Source organism: Aulonocara stuartgranti (genome assembly GCF_965226115.1).
Source record: "Aulonocara stuartgranti genome assembly, chromosome: 11".
Taxonomy (NCBI): Eukaryota; Metazoa; Chordata; class Actinopteri; order Cichliformes; family Cichlidae; genus Aulonocara; species Aulonocara stuartgranti.
Genome location: NC_138947.1, coordinates 26,273,539 through 26,294,298, shown reverse-complemented (window position 1 = coordinate 26,294,298; position 20,760 = coordinate 26,273,539). Strand labels below are relative to the sequence as shown.

The 20,760-nt window shown below is 42.3% G+C and overlaps 3 protein-coding genes across 4 annotated transcripts; 2 read left to right on the top strand and 1 right to left on the bottom strand.

The window, feature by feature from the left end:
- The first annotated feature begins 498 nt into the window (after window positions 1-498).
- On the top strand, window positions 499-14,659 carry rspo3 (R-spondin 3). The gene is made up of 6 exons (XM_082552649.1): window positions 499-1,495; window positions 5,233-5,427; window positions 5,967-6,110; window positions 6,253-6,399; window positions 6,542-6,727; window positions 13,245-14,659. The coding sequence occupies exons 1-6, from the start codon at window positions 1,399-1,401 to the stop codon at window positions 13,463-13,465; spliced, it is 990 nt and encodes a 329-aa protein (XP_082408775.1). The 5' UTR covers window positions 499-1,398; the 3' UTR covers window positions 13,466-14,659.
- Window positions 14,660-14,765: 106 nt separating this feature from the next.
- Window positions 14,766-16,193, bottom strand: mdh2 (malate dehydrogenase 2, NAD (mitochondrial)). Its single transcript, XM_082552648.1, has one exon. It carries the CDS (start codon window positions 16,182-16,184, stop codon window positions 15,171-15,173), a length of 1,014 nt encoding a protein of 337 aa, XP_082408774.1. The 5' UTR covers window positions 16,185-16,193; the 3' UTR covers window positions 14,766-15,170.
- A 189-nt stretch (window positions 16,194-16,382) lies between these two features.
- LOC309717793 (E3 ubiquitin-protein ligase rnf146-like) lies at window positions 16,383-20,298 on the top strand. Of its 2 annotated transcripts, none has more exons than XM_082552647.1 (3): window positions 16,383-16,492; window positions 17,152-17,210; window positions 17,574-20,298. In XM_082552647.1, the coding sequence occupies exon 3, from the start codon at window positions 17,583-17,585 to the stop codon at window positions 18,741-18,743; it is 1,161 nt and encodes a 386-aa protein (XP_082408773.1). In that variant the 5' UTR covers window positions 16,383-16,492; window positions 17,152-17,210; window positions 17,574-17,582; the 3' UTR covers window positions 18,744-20,298. The 2 variants fall into 2 exon arrangements, with proteins under 2 accessions (XP_082408773.1, XP_082408772.1); XM_082552646.1 differs by having other exon boundaries at window positions 16,387-16,497.
- Window positions 20,299-20,760: the final 462 nt, after the last annotated feature.

The window sequence follows — 20,760 nt, the reverse complement described above, 5'->3', positions numbered from 1 at the left end:
TCATTTAAGCAATCTCACAACTCTTCAAATGCATGAAATAACAGTTTTTGGCAGATACGTACTCAGCAGACTTCAGTACGACTGGAGTGACTTTAAAATGTCACTTCAGTGGGAGAAAAACTGTTTTGATATGAATTTGTCCAAAGAATGTCAGCCAAAGCAAAAACATCTTCAAAAACATCGGCACTAATGTTTTATTATATTATTTAGGATGGGAAATACCTCCTTTATGAGATGTAGAAATTACCCATCGATTCATTCATCCGTCTATCATTTTCTTCTGCTTATCAAACAGAAATTAATTTGCACAAAAGATTTAGCAAAACTCAAGTATACATCTGATGACATCTTTTAACAACTGAGTAATGATCATCCAAAGCTTCATAGCAAAACCAAATAGGAATCACAGAGAAGCAACAGCTCACATTACTAAACCCTCGCTGAAAAACAAGGTTCTCTCTCTCTCTCTCTCTCTCTCTCTCTCTCTCTCTCTCTCTCTCTCTCTCTCTCTCTCTCTCTCTGAACTCCAAAGTTTATTTAGAGGGCATATCCCAAGCTTCGGAGAGAGAGAGAGATCGACAGGGAGGGAGAGAGTGAGAGAGAGATAGCTGAAGTCATCAGCGGGCTGAGGGAAGTGAATGGGTCCTGCACGCAAAGCAGAAAAGCGCTGAAACTGTGGAGGTTTACTTTGGTTCAGTTGTAGCTCAGCGAGAAGGAGGAGGTGTGCGCTTGGTGGTTAGAGCAACGCGAGCTGTTTAACGTAAAAACTTAATTTGTCTTTTCTGTTGTTGGTCCTGTAGTGGCTTTTACGTCAGCTGATGGTCAGATGAAGCCGAGACCCTCGGCATATTAGCGCAGTCTGTACACCGGGACGCACGGTTCTCTTCTGAGAAAGACTTGGAGAGGGAGGGAAAGGTTCATTTGGAGTTCTACAAATGGATTTAATCCCTCAAACTTCTCGAGAGTCACGATAATGCTTCATTAATCATTCTATTTTTTCTTTGCGACCTTCACTGATGTTTGATTCTACTTTTCACCTCCTCGCAACGGATGAAAATCCATCTTTTTGGCGTGGTTGTTTGGTTTTTGTTTGGGGTTTTTTTGTTGGGGGGGATGTTCTTTATAACTACAAGGATAACGGATCCCTAACTCAGTCTGGCTTTCTTGGCACATATGTGGACCTTATCCAGGATGTTACAGTCTAAGCGGCCCAGGCATCATTGGGCCACTGTACATTACCATCACCACATATCACCACATTGCTGGGGGTCCCGCTGTGTCTAGGAATTACCTGCAATCCCGCCTCTGTCTTCGTCTGGGGACAGAAAACGGAATCTTATTAATAAGTGTTTTGGCGAACATTGACATTGGCTTTACGAGTCTCACCTCTGGGCTACTATGCAATTACAACTCTCCTTTGTTTTGATCATCTTGCACTGCATGGATTACATTGGTTGTCAGCAGCACAGCAGCTCCAGGCACCGGCAACATAAACGTGAGTAAAGTGCTGTTCCGCGCCACAAAGTCCCATTATTAGGCTTGTATATTATTTCTTCTAGTTTTTAATTGATATTCACTTAATTTCAGCTTATGCTCAACAATATTTATTAACCGATTTCAGTCGAAGTTACGAAGATCTGCATCGTACATTCTGTTGCCATTAAAACAAATCTTCCAATATTTAGTCTTTGGTCAGATTTCTTAATCGGTTACATTAATTTTGCGCCGTGTAATAAATTGACAGATATGAAAGTAAACAAACAATCCTCCTGATGCGCTTTTAAAGTGATCACCAAATCAAAACATCATCAAATAAAAGTTCAGGTGACATTTAATTTTTCTGCATATGAAACAGGATTAAAAGCAATAATTAACAAATAAATAAATAGATAAAAACAAAATACTTAAAACAACAACAACACATTACCATCACCCATACTCCCAACTCTAATTTCTGCAATGGAGTTTAATAATTATGTATGTTTGCTTAATTTGGAAAACTGGTATTTCCTTTTTTTTTTTTTCTTTTTTTTTTTTTATTAAATGTATATATTTTGCCCGTGCCTAGACTGGGTGAGCGAATCAAGCTCTCTATTAAAACCCTTTTCCTTAATTGGATTCATTCACCTGAAGGCTGCAGCAGCCTCCCTGTGCGCTCGGTCTCGTGGTTCCCGTCGCTCTCTAGCGGTCAGCGGAGCAGACTTCATGCGCGGAGTTTGTTGTTTGTTTGGTTTCAGGGTTGGTGAATGATAAAGCTTTAGCTCATATACTTAGTGAGATTTACGTGAATTTGCTGCCTTATACTATAAAGTATTAAAAAACATTTTTTGGAGATTTTTTTTAATCTGTTGGTGCACATCAGCAGGGTACATTCTGATGGATTCATGTTCTGGTGAATATGAATTCAAAATGTAACTCTTGTAATTGTGCAAAATGTTAGTCAATGCAAAACTGACTCCAGCAAACAGCAGAGAAGTTCCACACTGACTGTGAAGGTATTTCGGCTCTCATATATCTCTCTGGGGTCCAACAATATGTCTCCTCTCTTGGGCAATGAGCAGCTTTTTTCCATGACACTATGAAATAATTATCAATAAAGTATTTTTTCTGTTCTTCCTACGCACACTTTATCATTGAGGGTCTCCAGATGTGCTCTGTGACTAACTCCGTTTGAGATGAGCGGTGATAACTGGAATATTCCATGTATCGCTTGCCAGTATGGTCAAAACTGTCTGTGATCTACAACAATGGACCTTCGGAGTGATGTTTTTATCCCTGCCACCTGGGGCTAAAAGATCTCACTACACCTGTTTCTCTTTACATTGGATTGCAGAGCTCAGACCTGCACACAGGACCAGATAGATGTCGAATCTATCGGGCATGTAATGAGTTGATTATTTTCCCTTAAACGTGTGTTTGTACCACACAAATGTAGACATCAGTGTTTGCTTTAGACCCCCTGCATATTTTCACTTTCTGTGTTTATTTCCCTCTAAACAATATTAAAGAGCCTCTCAGAAGAGTGTGAAAGAGATGAAACGAGAACGTCAACAACTTCTGTGCAGGATGATACACTAAAATATGTTGTTTTACTCAAAAAGATTTAAAAAATTGTAACCTCAGCATATATTGACATACTGACCCAATGTTAATTGGTTTTTGTGTTAAGGAGTAGGTTAATCTTCTTTCTTACAGACTGACTCAGTAACCATCAATTGATAGGCCTTTCTATGAATCCCAACTTCCTCTAAGAAAGCAGATATTAGGGAGGATGGAGGGTTTAGTTGGTGAAAGGGTGAATGAGTACAGACATTAGAGGGAAAGCAGGGGGTAAGAGTGAGTGGGGGTGGGTCAATGACCATTCAGTTAGCAGGTCCAAATCACCACACAGAGACAGAACCCAAGCTGTGAGCTTCCTGTCTGTGATGATTCACCCAGAAACAAAGGGGGCGGGTTAATAGTGGGAATTACATTAATATTATAGTTAATGAAGACGTTTCAGCTTCATGGAGGATGCTTTGATTTATGGCTAACAACAGAGTTTGTGCACAGTAAAGCCTGGGTGAATTGAGAGGCATGAAGGTAAGCATGTAACACAATGGATGAAATGAAGTGGGGGGGTTGCAAAAAAAAAGAAAAACAAAATGTGTATGTGTGCAAATGTGTTTATTATATGTGTAACTCTTGTTGTTATGCAAGTTACCACTGTCCAACTGAGGCTTCGTTGGTGCAAAAGCAAGGGGAAGGCCAAATTCCTGTGTTTTAAGGCTTCTGTGAATCAGGGCAACTTGGCAGGAACACATGTGGGCAAATGGACAGCGGTTGTAAAGATAGTCAGGATATTTCAAACAAAGTATCCATGATCTATGGTAAACTGACAGCTAAACCCTGAGTTGAAAATGCTGGCCAATGAAAGCCAGTGGCATGCAATGCCAAGACTGGGGAGGAAAACCAATTCCTGACGTTCTTGCAGGGGTTGCTTTTAATTTACCTAACATATGTGATTATGGCAACACCTCTCAAACAGAAGCAGCAGCGCAGGTGAATATAATAGTATATAAAACGTGGGAAATCTCTCAAAGACTCTTATTGCCTATATACTCACACAGGAGTCACTCCTTGTATGGATTAATATGTTTCTGTCACATAGCTGTCCATGCGAGGGTTTCTCAAAACCCTCCATTATGCCATTATTTAAGGAAGTGTGTTAACCAATGTCTTCATGGAGACAGCAACACTGTAGGTGCCTGGGACCTGGTGTGCATGTCAGGTTGTATTCAGTAAATCACCTCTGTGGTTGTCCACTTTATCGCTGTTCATTGTGCTCCAATTTAAATCAGACACCAAAGAGCAAATATTATATAAGACTGTTATGTTTTTTCAAAGAAGTCATATTTCTACAATTTGTCACTATTAGCCTTTGTTATGATTCGTTTACTTAAAATACTATCACACTGATGCAAACATGTTGGAATTTGAGAGACATTAAACATGCCGGGGACAAAGTTGCAACATACAGTTAAAATGATTAAAACCTACAACCTGTACTTTCATCCATGGAAGACAAAGTGTGGTGAATCATCTCAAACTGGTATATAGTTGGGGAGGACAACTCTACTCTTGAATATATATCAACATAAACTAAACACTTCAGTACTTATGCACATAAACAGAGTTGCAAATATGGAATAAATTGCTGTCATTGGCACTGGGCTTTAAGTTAATGTGACATTAAGTGGTTTGTCTTCTGTAATGCAACCCTTGTAAATATATTTAATTCCTGGTGGAGCTAAATTTACCTTTGGCCTCACACTTAAAAATGTGGATTTTAACCTTTTCTCCATTTTCATTTCATTCCCTGTTTTATTACCATCACTGCAAGATTTTAAAGCTATCGTAGACAGAAACTTGAGAATGCAAAACTCAGATATCAAGTGCTTGTTGTGAGTTTTGCCTCAATTATAAAAAGATATAAAAGGTTCTGTAACAAAAGCAACACTCTTGTAGTTTTGAAAAGCACTGGTATTCTCTCTCTTTTTGCCTTTTTATACAAAAAGGTGGAACATTGAAGGAATGAGTTATACATGCACTCAGAACTTTGAGTTGCCCTAAAATATCTGGAAAAATATGTCATATTTATTCATAAATATTCCTTTTTTATAAGAATCCTAATATTTTTGTGTGTGAGATCTATATCTAATGTGAAACCCATCCACCCTCTCCTCTCGACAGCGATCTCTGGTGTGAGCTCAGGGTGCCAGCAGGGTGGCTGTCTGACCTGCTCTGACTACAATGGCTGTCTTTCCTGCAAGCCGCGCTTCTTCATGCATTTGGAGAGGATTGGGATGAAGCAGATCGGGGTGTGCATGACTTCCTGTCCGCCAGGCTTTTATGGCACACGCTCTCCTGAAAGAAACACCTGTACAAGTGAGTCAAATGAACTGCAAATATAAAAATTTTAAAAGAATTTTTATGGATATGTTAACTGACTGCATGATTCCAATGAAAAAAGAACATCCAAATTTGAACGAGCACAAGCACTGAAATATTCAGGCTAAATATGGTGCCTTTAAAAGCGTAACTTGACTTTGTGTGCATCATTAAATCATATGTCCTGCCTAGTGAAGTGTAGTATGGCATGAAGTCGAGGCCTACATGTTCCTGAACAAGTGAAAAACATGAGACTGACCCTGTTAGCATGTTTCCTTTTGGTGACATTATGTGAAATCAAGAGTTGCTTTGTTTAAAATCATTTATCATGATCCAGCCTGTAAAACATTAATTTCCCCGCAGTGTCCCATATTGTTTTTCCAGCCTGACACACACACACACACACACACACACACACACACACACACACACACACACACACACAGTGACACCCTGTATATTTAACGTGCAGGACACACACGATAACTTGTATGGTTTAAATAAACGCTGGCGGTGGGTCTGTGTTTCTCCGTCAGAGTGCAGGTCGGAGTGCGACTCCTGCTTCAACAAGAACTTCTGCACGCACTGCCGAGCAGGATTCTACCTTCACCTGGGCAAGTGCCAGGAGAACTGCCCCGAGGGCATGGTCCGCAGCGACGCACAGAGGGAATGTATTCTCAGTGAGTACTCAGAGTTTACATTAATCAGGCATGGGGATTTTTTTTAAGTTCGCCTTTTATTTCATTTATTTGGGTTGCAGAACTAGTTTATATAGAACTACATTAAACATATTACATGCCAGATTACATTTTGTCTGTGCAGAGTGTCCTGCAGACTGTGAGTCATGTGTGAGCAGCGACATGTGTAAGCAGTGCCGACCGGGCCTATACCAGCTCAGTGGCATGTGTCACCATGTCTGTCCAGAGGACTATGAGCCCAATGACAAACTCATGGAGTGCATACCGCAAGGTCAGTCCAGTGTGAGTGTGGATATGTTAAAGAAAAATGTCTGGTAAATAACCATTTTGAAAAAGCGAGTAACCCCATGTCAAAATTTTGCAAAATATTTATTATCCTTATATTTCCCCTTCTGCCAATTTCCTCCTGTCAGTGCACTGTGAGGTGGGTGAATGGAGCGAGTGGAGCCCCTGCTCGAAATCTGGTAGAACCTGTGGCTTCAAGCGGGGCCAGGAGACCCGCACAAGGCAGGTCATGCAGTACCCGTCGTCCTTTGGCAAACCCTGCCCTGAGGTCTCTGAGATCAGAGAGTGCATGGTCAGGAGGAGGAAATGTCCAGGTAAAGAAAAAAAAACATAATTTCTGAGAAGATGCTGTGACAGAGTAGCACTGCTTTTGTGCCCAACTTAAATCCCACGTGATGCGACATAAAAACACACAACCCTCCCCCCCAGAAGGAATTATCAAATAAGATGCTTACTATATATTACACTGTCTTTGGTAATTGCTGCTGACCCATCACACTTACTGCCAACATTGTATTTGAGCTACATGGCACGGTTTCAATTCTCTATGAATTCCAGACCACACTGCTTAAGCTTGAACAACCAGAGCTAGCCGTTCTTCCGCTCAGGACTACGACTGTTTACTCAGAGGACTGTCATTGTCGCTAGAGTGAGGACAGTGGGGAGAACACATGTGTGATGTTGCAATGGATATGCTGCGTGTTTTACCCATGAGAGCTCTTTGGATTTTAAACAGTAAAACCGCTTTCTGTGCTCCTAGTAAACAGGGGATAGCGTGATTATTTCTAATGAATAGAGTGCAAACTGCTTTCAGACGGGCTCGTCCCCTTTTAAACCCGAAGCTGTAGTGCATTTACAATCATCTTGTGTTGTGCGTACTGAGCGTGTGGTTGCTGAGGTGGTTGGTGGCTACGGCTGGTTGTTTTTTCGCCTGGGCTCTGTAGTGTTAAATGACAGATTGCAGACAGGGTAGGAGGCTGAGATCCAGCCCCCTGGGGCCTCACACTTACAGAACAAACACTGTGTGTGTGTGTGTGTGTGTGTGTGTGTGTGTGTGTGTGTGTGTGTGTGTGTGTGTGTGTGTGTGTGTATGTGTGTGTGTGTGTGTGATGCAGCAGAAAAGCAGTTGACTCTGGAGCAGAAACAGCCAGCTCAACATCAACATCCTCCCCCTGGGAGGCACGCGGCGACCAGGGGATCAGTATTGGTTTATCCCCACAGCTGCCAATACACACACACATATGCAATAACTCTCTCCCACACACACATATGCAAACCAACACAGGCACAAACAATTCCAGATATAGATGTGCCATTCTCCATTTCAAGCAAGAGCAATAGATACACATACTCACATTTCCATGCAGGCACACACACATACCAGCATTGTCTCACTGAAATAACTACACAGCCATTACTCAGAGTGGTAATTTGTGAAGACAGTATACTGAGTTGGCGTGATTTGTAAGGCAGACTGTGAAATATGCCCTCTGTCTCTCTCTCACACATTTCCTATCTGTATCTTTTCACTGATCTATCCCCTCATCATCATCCCCAACACACACACACACTCCCCAACAAACCAAAGAAAACATAGACCCCCATATAAGCTCCCAGCTAGCGCACCCAGTCATTTGGGGTCGGTGCCGAGAGTCTAGCGTAGAGTCGACGGATCTGTTGATGTACCCAGAGACTGACGAAAGGGGTACAGAGACAGAGCGACAGATAGAACGAAAAAGAAAGAAAGAAAGAAAGAAAGAAAGAAAGAAAGAAAGAAAGAAAGAAAGAAAGAAAGAAAGATCTGTGTGCACAGACACAGTACAGACCCTTCTTATCGACTTTGCTCCTTTGTGGGATAACCCGATTGCCCCAGCTCCAAGAGAAACCCTGGTGCGTGGGAGCTAATTATCTGCCTTGGTGTATCCTCTACCCGCTGTTTACGTTCTGCACACGCTAGAGGGTCAGTGGTCTGACTTCAGAGAGCCTCCAGTAATCCTCCAACAGCTCTCTGACACTGATACATCCTTCCTCTTGTCCTCATCCTTTTCTCCTCTTTTGCACTTTCTTCTTTTGTCCCTCCGCCCCCTTCTATCCTCTTCTGTTCCTGCTTCTCTCAGTACATTGTTTTACTCTTCCACATTAGAACACTAAGTCCTTCACTCATTTCATCCAATCTGGCCTGACCCTGTTGTTTTTTTTCTTTACCATTGCTCTTCTTTCTCCTTATTCTTCTTGCTTTTATTTTCACTCATCTGTACCGCAAACCTAAACTCTTGTGATACTTTGTGTCCAAATGTCTGTGTATTAAATCTAGGAAATATGCGACAGAACCTTTAATCAGTTCATAAAAGGCTACGGGCATGCACAATCAGTAAATGTTGACATGTTGGCAAGATAATTTTCCTTCTTTTTTTTTTGTTTAAACCAGTTAGAAGGTAGTGGCTGTGCTGTACTTTGCAGGGTAAGTGTTCATAATTTTGCATGTAATCTTCAGATGACGTTGCGCGACTCATCCCAGGAAATTGTCAAAAATAACCCTTTCTCACATGTAGCACATGGCAGGAGGTAGTATGTAAACACTCAGGTGTACTAGATCAAGATTGGGCAGGTTAAAGACTGCTTACTGTCCCATCTAACCGTGCTGACATTTGCATTCTCACGTGCCCCCAGGAATGGACTGGTAATGTGGCATTCCAGGCATTTACCTGTGGTCCTATTACCTGTGCATATAAATGGATGGCAAAATTGTCCTTTAAGCAACTACTTTTTACTTTCTTTCTTTGAGTACATTTCAGAGACTTTACTTTTTCACTTTTACTTGAGTAAAGAAGTTGAATCAGTACTTCAACAGTACTTTTTAACACAAGTATCTACACTTCTACTTAAGTACAGAATGTCTGTACTTTTGCCACTCGTGCAAGCAACAAGGATTCAGGTAACACAAATGGCTACCTTGACCACGAGCGACTTTTTTAGCCTAAGTATATCTTTGAATTGTCACATGCTGCAGTGCAACAAAGAACTAACCCAACGACAACTTTAGCAACTTGTTTAAAACCTGTTTCAATATAAACAATCAAATAAATGTAAATATATACAAAATATGTGTATGCATGATAGATTGTATGTGTCCAATCACAGCACAGTTCATATGCATTGTTTCAAAATGACTGATATTAGGGGAAAAAAGCTTTTGATCTCCAAAGGTGTCAGCTATTGTAGCTCCTACATCCGCAAAGCTGCAGAACAATTTCAAAATCCCAAATGCCACCTGGGTCTGATTAAGCACTGTTTTTAAATTAGTGATATAAAATCGGAAGAGGTGTAAAACTGTGGGGAAGCAGACATGCTAAGTCTCAGAGCTAATTTATTGATGTTGACATACACAACCTCATTTGCTGCCTTCTCTCTCAATAGTTGTAATGTCTGATTTGTCCTTCAATTAGCCTGCAGTTCACCTCACTATCGCTGTAGCTGGATGGACCTTAGCCCCCCTTTTACTCCAGTATACACACCCTCAGTGACACTCATGCATATTAGAGACAGTTGAGCCAACTAACAGCAAGCAGTCAGCGAGGGCGGAGGTTTACACACACCCACAGACCCCCATGACATTCTGCCAACCATGCAGCCAACATTCCACTTATGGGACAGCCCATAGCCTATAATCCCCGCCTGGCTCTCGCCAAAATCTCCCCGGACGACAGAACGCCTGCCACAGGGGATGTGCAGTGTTGGGAAGGTTACTTTTAAAATGTATTCCATTACAGAATACAGTGCCCCTACTAAATATTCACATACATAGACACAAACCTCCCCTTACCCTCACTGCCCCTTAACTTTCTCATTTGATCTCTGTCTGTCTGCTGTTCTCACCACAGTTATAGAGTCATCTAATACGGTCTGTGATTTTTATTCCTCCTTCACCACTCTATACTTCTGCTTGTTTTTTTATTTTGATATTTTTAGTGTAGCATGCTTGCTCACTTATTGCTCCAGCATACACACACACACACACACACACACACACACACACACACACACACACACACAGAGAGAGAGAGCGAGAGAGAGAGAGAGAGAGAGAGAGAGAGAGAGAGAGAGAGGGAGGGAGTATTGTGTATGCAGTCAGTAAAGCCCTCTTGAATCCTGTCCTTTATGACAATGTTGTAACAGATTTCTTGCAGTTATATCATAGCCAGTTCAGCAGATCTACACTAACTTATAATGTACAGGCAGGCATTTCAAAGGGAATAACATGGCCTGATAACAGAGGTGTCTCCATAGGATTGCACAGCCCTCCCCTAAAATATGATTGCCTCAGTGCCCAGCTTTCCCTAAGCTATAACCTATATATCCCATGTTACTGGACTAGAGCAGCATTAATCTTAGAGCCTTATAAAGCTCCTGTAAATGCCAACTCACATATTTTTTGCAAATATTCCAGATGATCCTTAATGATAGATTACAGGAAACTTACAACAAAAGACAAATGTTTGTCATCTGTGGCGTCTTATGTTGAATTTGAGAGTAGTTACAGGCAAGATATTTACTGGATCCAGATTTGCCAGAAATGTCATATGTCATATAATCATAAATGTTTCCATTGCTTCCCAGCTGTGGCAGTTACCACAACTGGCTCAGCCGTAAAGAGTAGCTACTACTAATGGTTTAACATTATATCAAAATGTATATGACTGTCAAGCATGCCAGCTATGTGCTGAGATGCCAGGACACTGCTCGCTTGCTAACTTGATCATCTAGCGCAGGGATGTCAGACTCATTTTTTATCACCACTTTGATCTTTAGTGGGCTGGATCAAAGGAAACTCATTTCTGTCAGCATAAAGATACTTAACTAATCATCCAGACTGTCTATATTTATAAAAGACCTATTTTCCTTTTCTTTTTTTGTGGTTAATTTACAGAAAATCTTTTCTTATCTACCTTGGCACAGTTTGAATGGCAATGGGGGAGGTCTTTATTAATAGGAAAAGCTGTAAAATGTATTAAAATACAGCTAAAAGTTCAAAACCTATGTACTCCTTTCAGTGGGGCAGATTGGAGTCTTTGCTGGACCAATTCTGGCCCCTAGGACTTGACATAAGGTTTAAAAATCTGCCGGTCAGTGCCTCTGAACCTCACCAAATAATGCATGCAACCAATTTAAATCCTGAAACAAACAGAAAAAAAAATTACATATTACGTTCCATTTATTTCCAAAAAAGTAGCAACCTTTGCATTGTTCAGAAATTACTGTTTCCGATCGCTTCCAGTCTTTGTGCAAAGAAAAGCTAAATTCACGGTGGTTTAGGAAGCTGATGGCCCATGTGCTCAAGTTCCACATTATGACGCTACTGGAAGTGTTTCATGTGTTTTCCCCACAGCCAAAAAATCCTTCACTGAAAGTCTTTTAAGACTCTGTGATATTTTTCATCAAAACTTGACTTTTGGGAATGTGCTAAATGTCGGTTGAAAATGTTCCAGAACCTCTTAAGATGTCCCATTTGTGGACCATTATACACATGTCAACACACAGTTTACAAAAGGCCCATCAGAAACTGTTCCAACTAACCAAACGCAGGTTGGTTTGATAAACACTCTCGTAATCATCTCAACACTGGCATGGATTAGGTTTCTCTTCTGGCTCGACAAAAGCACAGGGGCTACAGTATGACTAATCCACTGAACTTGTAAATAGTTATGGTGTCAGGGCAGAGAAAACAATGAGAGCAAAGGGGACTTCCTGTGTTTACAGAGGACAGGGGGCATACCCCGAATGAGTCAGTGAGTCAGATTACTACATCCGTCCATCTATCCAACCATCCATCACTAAAATCACCTGTCTTCGCAATAATTTGTTCTTTTTTTTACTTACTTTTTGCTCACTGTGGTGTCTGTCTCCTGTCCTCTTGTTCTTTCATTATTTCTAGAAGGTTAAACACAGCTGGCAGAGAGAGCTTCATATCACAAGCTCAAAATGTGTGGGTCAGACTTGATCCCTGGTCCAAGCAGACACCTGCCTTGATTAATGAACGGAGTGGGAGATGATGAGCATAGGAAGGCTGGGGGGTGAACGTGAAGCGGACAGGAGAGAGACAGGGATCTCGTTTTCTCTCCCACTTTATCTCTCTTTCCCCTCTCCCTATGTCTCTGCCTACTGCCGACTTCAGCAGTTTCACAATCCCCGACCGGCCAGCCAACAGCCGAGCAGGCCGTGCTGCTCCGTTCCACTCACACATGAGCGGCAGCAGTACAACAACAGGAAAGGGCCTCCTCTGCTTTCACTTGCAGGTCCTGTCTCCAAAACTCCCTGCGGCTGGATCTTGTTATTATCATTATTAACTATGGCTCGAGCAGAGATAAACCTTCAACATTCCAAAATTCTCTGTTTTGTTTATGAGATGGTGTTGCAAGAACAGATAAATTGGGGGTTTATTTAAAGGCTTTCTATTTTGGACAAAGGTCTACTCATCACACACGGAGAGGGCTGCAACAGCTGATAGACCCGACAGTGTAGCTGCTTCCGCTGATTAAACACTGACATCTAGTGAGAACCTTAGCATGTTGCACTGTAAATGAAAGTTGTGCACAATGCTTTACTTTCAAGTGCATACTTTCTGGAATTGGCATTTCTTACTTCACAGAGGTTTCCCAGCAGGACAATCTTTTGAAATATTATTGACATCTTACTACATTTACTGCAGTTTTTAACAATATTTTTATTCCAAATTCCTTTGTGAAAATACTTGTGCAGTCATTTCTACTGACACCTCCCACAATCCACTGACGTTGCAAATCTTATTTTTTTTTTGGTCTTCTTAATTTTCAGGACGGAAGAAGAATGAGCGGAGAGAAGGAAGGAATCGCAACAACCGGAAAGATAAGGAGAATCAGGAGGGGAGGCGGGAGAGGAAGAGAGAAAGGGAACGAGAGAAGGAGAGAGACACGGGTGAACGTGAAGATTCTGTTAACAGGAACAAAACAGAGCACAGGCACCGCAGAGGCCATGAGACAGAGCTAGTCTCACCTGTAGACGGCCCTATCCAGTAGTGCTCGGGGGAGATAACATCCAATGCCTCACCACCTTACTTCTGTCATCTTCCCATCCTTCGTGTTCCAAAACTTCCCCGCCCTCACCTCTGTTTGCCCCACTCACAACCTCTCTCTGCAGGGGTGTTGCTGCTACCTGTATGATTTGAATATACTGTTTATGCACAAGCAGGACGGGGCACATTCAGCCAAAAGGCTGGAGCCACTATTGTTTTCAGCTCCTCTTCAACCGCTGAGATCGTCTCTTATGAAAAGTCCAGGAGACACTGCTGAGACTGCTGTTGGGACTGCAGAACACTGAGAATTGTCTGTGACAGTGTGGAGGACTGTCAGAGAAATGTAATGAGAGACAAAGACATTACACGTTTGTTGAAATGGTTATTTAATAGGGCTCTGGTACAACATTGTGCATCTTGGATTTTGAATGTAGATTTTCCAGCATTATGTAGAAGAATTCTCATTATTGTTGTTCTTGTTCTTTAGATCTCTTTATTTGGTGCAGATTTTGTAAAGAAAAAATAAAGATAAAAAGTGAGGGTTTTTTTTTTTTTGCTCTTTCCATCTCGTGACATCTTCATAATCACTACAGCTGAGGGTGACCTACCTTGTAGGCAACTGCATCTTTGCAGTATTTGCAAGATCATTAGAATATTCACTGTAAGCAAACTATCTGGTGTGGCCAGCTAAAGGGGAACCCGCTTGGTATGAATAAAAGGATTATGGTCATAAAGTTTCAAGTGTATGCATGTCTGGTGGAAATGTTAATTTTATCCAGATAAGTGATAAATCTAATCTACCACTGGTTTTTCTTGTGTAAATAGAAGCTCTCAATACAGCTCCGACTAGAAACCAAAACACTTGTATGTCAAATAAAACTATAATGGGTTTGTACCTGTGACTGCTTTAATCTCTCTTTTTTGCCCCTTCACCTTCATCTTGTGCAATCCAAACAAGTATTAGCTGATCTCAACTAGGAAGTGAAACTCAGTACACAGATGCCACGCTCTCCATTTGGCTTAAATCTGATTGCTGTAGTAAGAAGCTATGGCCTTAAAAACTTACTTTAAAAAAAAAAAAAAAGAAAATACTGGGAGCCCATCTTTCTGTAGCTGAAGCTACTCTGGCAAAATATACTTGAATTTATTAAAGTGCGTTATTAAATTTGTGTGCATTTTTGAATAATCCATAACCCAATTTGGTCAGTTTAAACAAGTAAACGAATATGAGATATGAAATGTAGGATAGTCACATCTGGGTGTACCCATTCAAGCCATTTTATGCAAAAATAAATAAAGAAACATTTTAAAGCTAAACTGTTTATTGGTGGAGTGATTATTTTTGCTCAACAGCAGCATCTACTGCATTTTGCATCAGGCATGACAGTATTTCCTCCTCATTCATTTAGCAAAGAAGTCTCCACTAATGTGGGGTTGCACATGAAAATATATGAAATTCTGATTTAAATGTACTTTACAACATTACAGTATGTACACAAATCTTAAGTGCAAGATAAAGCAATGTTTGAGAAGAGAACATTAATTATACATGACAAATACAACCAAGTTCAAAAGGATGGTATCTGAATCAAGATGAGTCTAAATCAAAAACGACAGAGGAGACACTGACAGATGGAAATTTAGCCAGATGCCTTTAAATAGACTGAACAAATTCTCAATCACAGCTGTTTTTTAAGGGGGTCAACTGTTCACTTCAGGTTGGCGACAAAATCCTCGCCCTTCTTGATAGAGGCCTTCAGCTCACCGATGGCGTCAGCAACCAGCTTCTCCTCAAAGGCGGACAACTTGCCGAGGCCAAGGTTCTTCTCGATGCCGTTCTTCCCCAGAAGGATAGGTGTGGAGAAGTACTTGCACTCTGTCTCCTCAGACCTGACAAAGGAACACTCCACCACTCCCTCTTTTCCATTCATGGCGTCCAGGACGGAGAAGGTGAAGCGGGCGCCAGCATAGGCCATCGAGAGGGTTGCAGATCCAGCTCCAGCCTTGGCCTTGACCACCTCTGTGCCGGCCTCCTGGATCCTTTCAGTCAGGGCGGAGAGCTGGTCAGCAGGGAACTCCACTTTAGGCGTGCACTGGGAAATGAGAGGAATGATGGTCTTCCCAGCATGGCCTCCAATCACCGGCACATTAACACGAGCAGGATCCAGGCCCTTGAGCTCTGCAACAAAGGTGTTAGCTCTTACAATGTCCAAGGTTGTGACACCAAACACTTTGTTTGGGTTGTACACTCCATGCTTTTTCATGATCTCTGATGTAATCGGGATGGTGGAGTTGACGGGATTGGAGATAATGCAGATCAGAGCCTCAGGGCAAGTGCGGGCGCAGGCATCGGTCAAGGTGGCCACAATGCTGGCGTTGGTGTTGAAAAGGTCATCGCGGGTCATGCCTGGTTTTCTGGGCACGCCGGCTGGAATTACCACAACGTCGCAACCCTGCAGCGCAGCGCCGAGCTGGTCGGGGCCTATGTGGCCGGTCACCTTGGCCCTCGTCTCGATGTGGCTGAGGTCTGCAGCCACTCCGGGTGTATGAGCGATATCATACAGGGAGAGGTGGCTCACCAGGGGGCTATTCTTGAGTAGCAGCGATAGCGGCTGGCCTATGCCGCCCGAAGCCCCGAGCACCGCCACCTTGGCGTTGTTCTGTGACGAGGTGGCCAAGCCCCGCACAAGGCTAACGGTAGGTCTCACAGCACGGGAAAACATCTTCTTGAATGTTGATTCAGCTACTGAAATGAGTGAAAATTGAAACGCCTTCGGAGCCCCTCTCTTCCGTGACACCAACGTCCTCTAGCCACGAGCAAACCGGAAGACTACCGAGTTGTCATGCGTCGAAGATAATGGTCGCGCGATTTTACGTCTGATTTGCGTCAGTTCGTACGGCTGCGTCGTCGTCTTTGTCTCAGCTTCTTTTTCGTAGGAAAACAAAGCCAGTGAACAGCAGAAGTGGGCAAATTAGAATTGGACATTAGTACCATCAAAAGAATTGTAACGAAAACCAGCTCAACACAGCGGTACGGTACGTGTACGGTCGTTGCGGTGTTTGTGTCGTGAGAAAAACACGTCTTCTGACTCTTTATGTCGCCCCTGCTAAAATAGGCTAGCGCCATCAAATGAACGCCGTCTATTTGCTGGAGTCACAATGCTGCCGTCAGATTAGCCAGGGCTAGCTAACTACAACAGGTTTCATTGTTATGGAAGCTTTGTCAGTCGAGAAAAGCCTCTGTGTCGTTATTGTTCGACTCGTTTTACAAGTAAAACGGTACTGTTTGACCAGCTGCTGGGTAATCAGCCAGACAAGTTTTTATATATACTATTAATAGTTATTGTGAGTATTATAACCATCACATCGTTAGCCGTTAAATTTAATTAAATAATGTGCTTGTCACTAGCCCTGCTTTAACGATAGAAGGTTTAAGTCACAAAGCACAGTTCACTGATTGTTGTGAGGTAACTGAGCAGCCTTTTGTATCACACACAGTAACCTCTTAGGTTTCACTTATAACTAGTGAATTAATCCCAACCTGTAAGTAATCGGTTTTAACGCCAGAGCTGAAGGGTTTGATTGGGAGGAAATGTATGCATATAAGAAATGGCTTGTTATTGTACCGAACAGTTGTATGTATTTTAAGATGAAACACATTTTCACTCACTTCTCTTTTCGTTTTGACAGTGGCAAGTTTCAAGGTCGAACAGCTCTCCTGATGATACATCAGCACTAAGCTCATTCCAGTAAGTCCAAAATGGATAGTGTATTTGAATTTTGTGATGGTACCAGTGTGCCTTTAGACAACATTAAAAGCTGGTTTTATTTAGCCTTTTATTTGTTTGCTAATTTGTGACAGTAACATTGTGTTAAGTGAAGTCATGACAGCAATAAAAATAAAAGAAAAATCAGCTGCATAGTGTCCATTTCATTGAAAGATATATTCATTTACCTAGGCATGATAGCCACAGAATAATATCTCCAGTAATATTAATAATTTCACACAATATACATCTGTATTGAAATTAACACTACTAATAAACAAATGGGTAGAACACATTCATTGTAACATTTTCCTTTATGATATTTCTTGTGGTTTTTTTTTTCAGTACTTCCTCATGATGGCTAGTTGTGGAGAGGTAGACCACTCTGTTAGCTCACTCCCATCCAGCAAGAAAGGCAGCAACAGTGGTGGTGGAAGTGGGAACAGTGCAGAATCATCGTGCTCTGGCTCCAGCAACTCATCCCCAGCTCTATCAGTTCCTGAGTGTGCCATCTGTCTGCAGAGCTGCGTCCACCCAGTCCAACTGCCATGCCATCACGTCTTCTGTTTCCTGTGTGTAAAGGGAGCATCTTGGCAGAGCAAACGATGTGCTCTCTGTAGACAAGAAGTACCTGATGACTTCCTGGAAAGGCCTACACTTCTCTCTCCAGAGGAGCTGAAAGCATCAGCAGGAGGTCGAGGTGGGGCAGCGAGTGATCACGCTTGGTATTATGAGGGGCGTAATGGTTGGTGGCAGTATGATGAGCGAACCAGCCGTGAGCTGGAGGACGCTTTCTCCAAGGGTAAGAAGACAGCCGAAATGCTCATTGCTGGTTTTTTGTATGTAGCTGACCTGGAGAACATGGTGCAGTATAGGCGTAATGAGCACGGTCGCAGACGTAAGATGAAAAGAGACGTTTTAGACATTCCCAAGAAGGGGGTGGCAGGACTGCGATTGGACACTGAGGGTGTTAGTGGGGCCGTGGGGGCTACAAGTAGAGAGAACTCTGCTGATGGGGCTGATACCACACTAACAAATATACAGCAACAGGTTACAGGTATCTCTTCTACTGTATCAGCCCCTTCAGCTCCTGCCAGACCTCCCACTTCCCTCGGTGGTCAGCCAGGCCCCAGTACTAGCCCCCCTCTGGAGGATGCTCTCTCCCAGCTGCAAATCAGCCCCAGGCCCACACCTTCTCATGAGCGGTCTGAGGCTGGGGAAGGAGAGGAAGATGAGGAGGAGGAGGCCTCACCTTCCAGGTCCTCTGACCCTCACACCTCTGTAGATGAGTCTGGCTCTGGAGATTGGAGTGATGATGAGGATGAGGAGGATGAAGAAGAGAACGGGGGAGATGGAGAGCGTGTGGAGCCGCGGGAGGGTAGGCCAAGGAGACAAAGACTGAATCCAGAGAACAGAGCCCCTCCTCATTCAGAGTCTGCCTCCCCGTCTCCCTCATCCAGTAGCAATGGAAGGTCCAGAATGCCTGATGGCCAGTGTACAGTGACTGAGGTGTGAAGCGATCATTAATATATTATCACCAAATGGCTGTGTTCCTCATTAATTTGTTCCTCGCTTTATGCTGTCGTTCACTTGGTCACAGATCAAATGGGGGTGGAATACTTTCTGCAGGAGAAATGATGCACTACACATCCAGTAATAAACAGAACCACGTTTTCCTCTATTTGTATGCCCCATTCTGGGAGCACAATGATCTGGAGGTATCTGCGTGATTCTAACAGTCTCATCACAAAAATACAGAGTCAGCAGAAGTTTGTTTTCATGTTCTGGAACTGAGTGTTCTCATTCTGAGAGAGAGAAGGTACAGCTTGGTAAACAGATGAATACACGGCGTTTTCTGTTCAGCACATCATTTGAGGGAGGTGCAACAGAGTTGGCTGTAATCAGTCTGTGCACTACTGGCTGCAGGTGTATAAAGTTTGCTTTTTTCAAATTGCAGGCAAGTGGAAGTTAAAAGTGACTTCGGCCAAACCTACCTACCTGTTTACATTTATTAGCTAACACCCAGAGGGGGGGCAGAGTGTTAGCCCCAGTCAGATTTGTGACTTCCAGTGAAAGAAGGCATAATGGGATTTTGGAACTCAGCCATTATGAACGGCTGCATTCTGGTCATCTGCACTTAACTCTCTCAGCTAACATAGCACGCAGAAATGAGCTCATTAGAGCTCAAGTCATCTGCCTACTCGTGCAGAGAATTTAACCCTTAATACCTTATTCCTAGCCTCCACCTTACTTCAACAGTCTCCTTCACATTTAACTAATTATGAAGCATTTTCTTAAAGTTTTAATTTAACTGAACTTTTTCGAAGTGTCTTTCATTTCAGAGCTAATTGTGGTTTGAAAAGAAAGAATATAGTTTGTTCATGATGAAGAACGGAAACATTTTCAACACGATGCTCTTAAACTGTATGGGATTGTAAATTTGACACTTAATGATTAGCAACCTAGAATATCTGGAAACCTGAGGTTATCTGGCTATATGCCAAGATTTTGTGTTTGATTTCGCCTGCAGTTTTATGACAACTAAGATGTTTTAATGAATGTGTAAAACTTTTCCCAGCTTTGAAGAATTGGCATTTTACTGTGGAGTAGCAGCATTGTGCCTTTAAAGCTGCTGATGCCTCTGAAGCTTCCATGTTAGTGTCCCAGATTAAAGTATTCTCAATAAATGTGTATTCTAATCTGTGCGTGTTTGAAGAGAGAGTTACTTAAACACTACTGGTTGGCAGGATGTGGAGAATTGATGTTTTCAGTTTGAGTAAATGTTTTAATTTTGTGTTTGTGCATTTCTTATGGTTGTAAACCCTCTTATATATTATGTCTGGGGGAGTAAGAGAACAAATCTATACCATTGCTATTGGTCATCCTGCAGAAGTTTCAAGTTGCATTGGTTTTCTATTTCTTACATGCCTCAGTCATCGGCTCAGTTTTAAACTTTCCATTTGGAAGAATAAATCATTGTGTAACCTTTTTTTTTTTGCTTAGTAACCTTTTTGTTTGTTTTATGGTTCGTAATTTAAGAATAAAGTGTCATTTCAACATCCAGAAGTTATTTCGCTCTGTTTGGAGACTGTATTTTGTTGTTTTGGCGTCGCTGTGACAGTGCATAGTCTGGGAAAATATTTCCATCCTGATTTTAAAAGTAGCGCAATCAATTGGGACACTTTACGTAACATTTCATCCACCTTTTCTCTACACCAAGTATTTGGCTTCCCTTCACTCACATCCGTGGTGTTTGGTATTCTGACCACAGCAGACAGTAACACTCCAGCTGGTTGTCTTGCCAGGAAACATGACCTTTGGAAGGGGAACAGGGGATACAAGCTCAGCAAGCTCCAGGGACCTGTCCTTTTCCATTGCAGTCCTTGAACATTTGTACTTTTTACAGAGCCTTATTTGCTCTGCGGGTTACTGAAAAATGAACAACACACTCGGGGGGGGGGGGTACAACTTATGATATTTACTATGATTGGCTGAAATGCTTAATTGGCCCAGCGCTTCAGAATTTTGAATG

What these genes read in the sequence shown, in the direction of transcription:
- rspo3 (XM_082552649.1), top strand. Translation starts at nt 1,399, where the DNA reads ATGCAATTACAACTCTCCTTTGTTTTGATCATCTTGCACTGCATGGAT. An exon ending in TGAAAGAAACACCTGTACAA is followed by an intron (nt 5,428 to 5,966) that starts GTGAGTCAAATG and finishes TTTCTCCGTCAG; the next exon opens with AGTGCAGGTCGGAGTGCGAC. An exon ending in CAGGAGGAGGAAATGTCCAG is followed by an intron (nt 6,728 to 13,244) that starts GTAAAGAAAAAA and finishes CTTAATTTTCAG; the next exon opens with GACGGAAGAAGAATGAGCGG.
- mdh2 (XM_082552648.1), bottom strand. Translation starts at nt 16,184, where the DNA reads ATGTTTTCCCGTGCTGTGAGACCTACCGTTAGCCTTGTGCGGGGCTTG.
- LOC309717793 (XM_082552647.1), top strand. Translation starts at nt 17,583, where the DNA reads ATGATGGCTAGTTGTGGAGAGGTAGACCACTCTGTTAGCTCACTCCCA.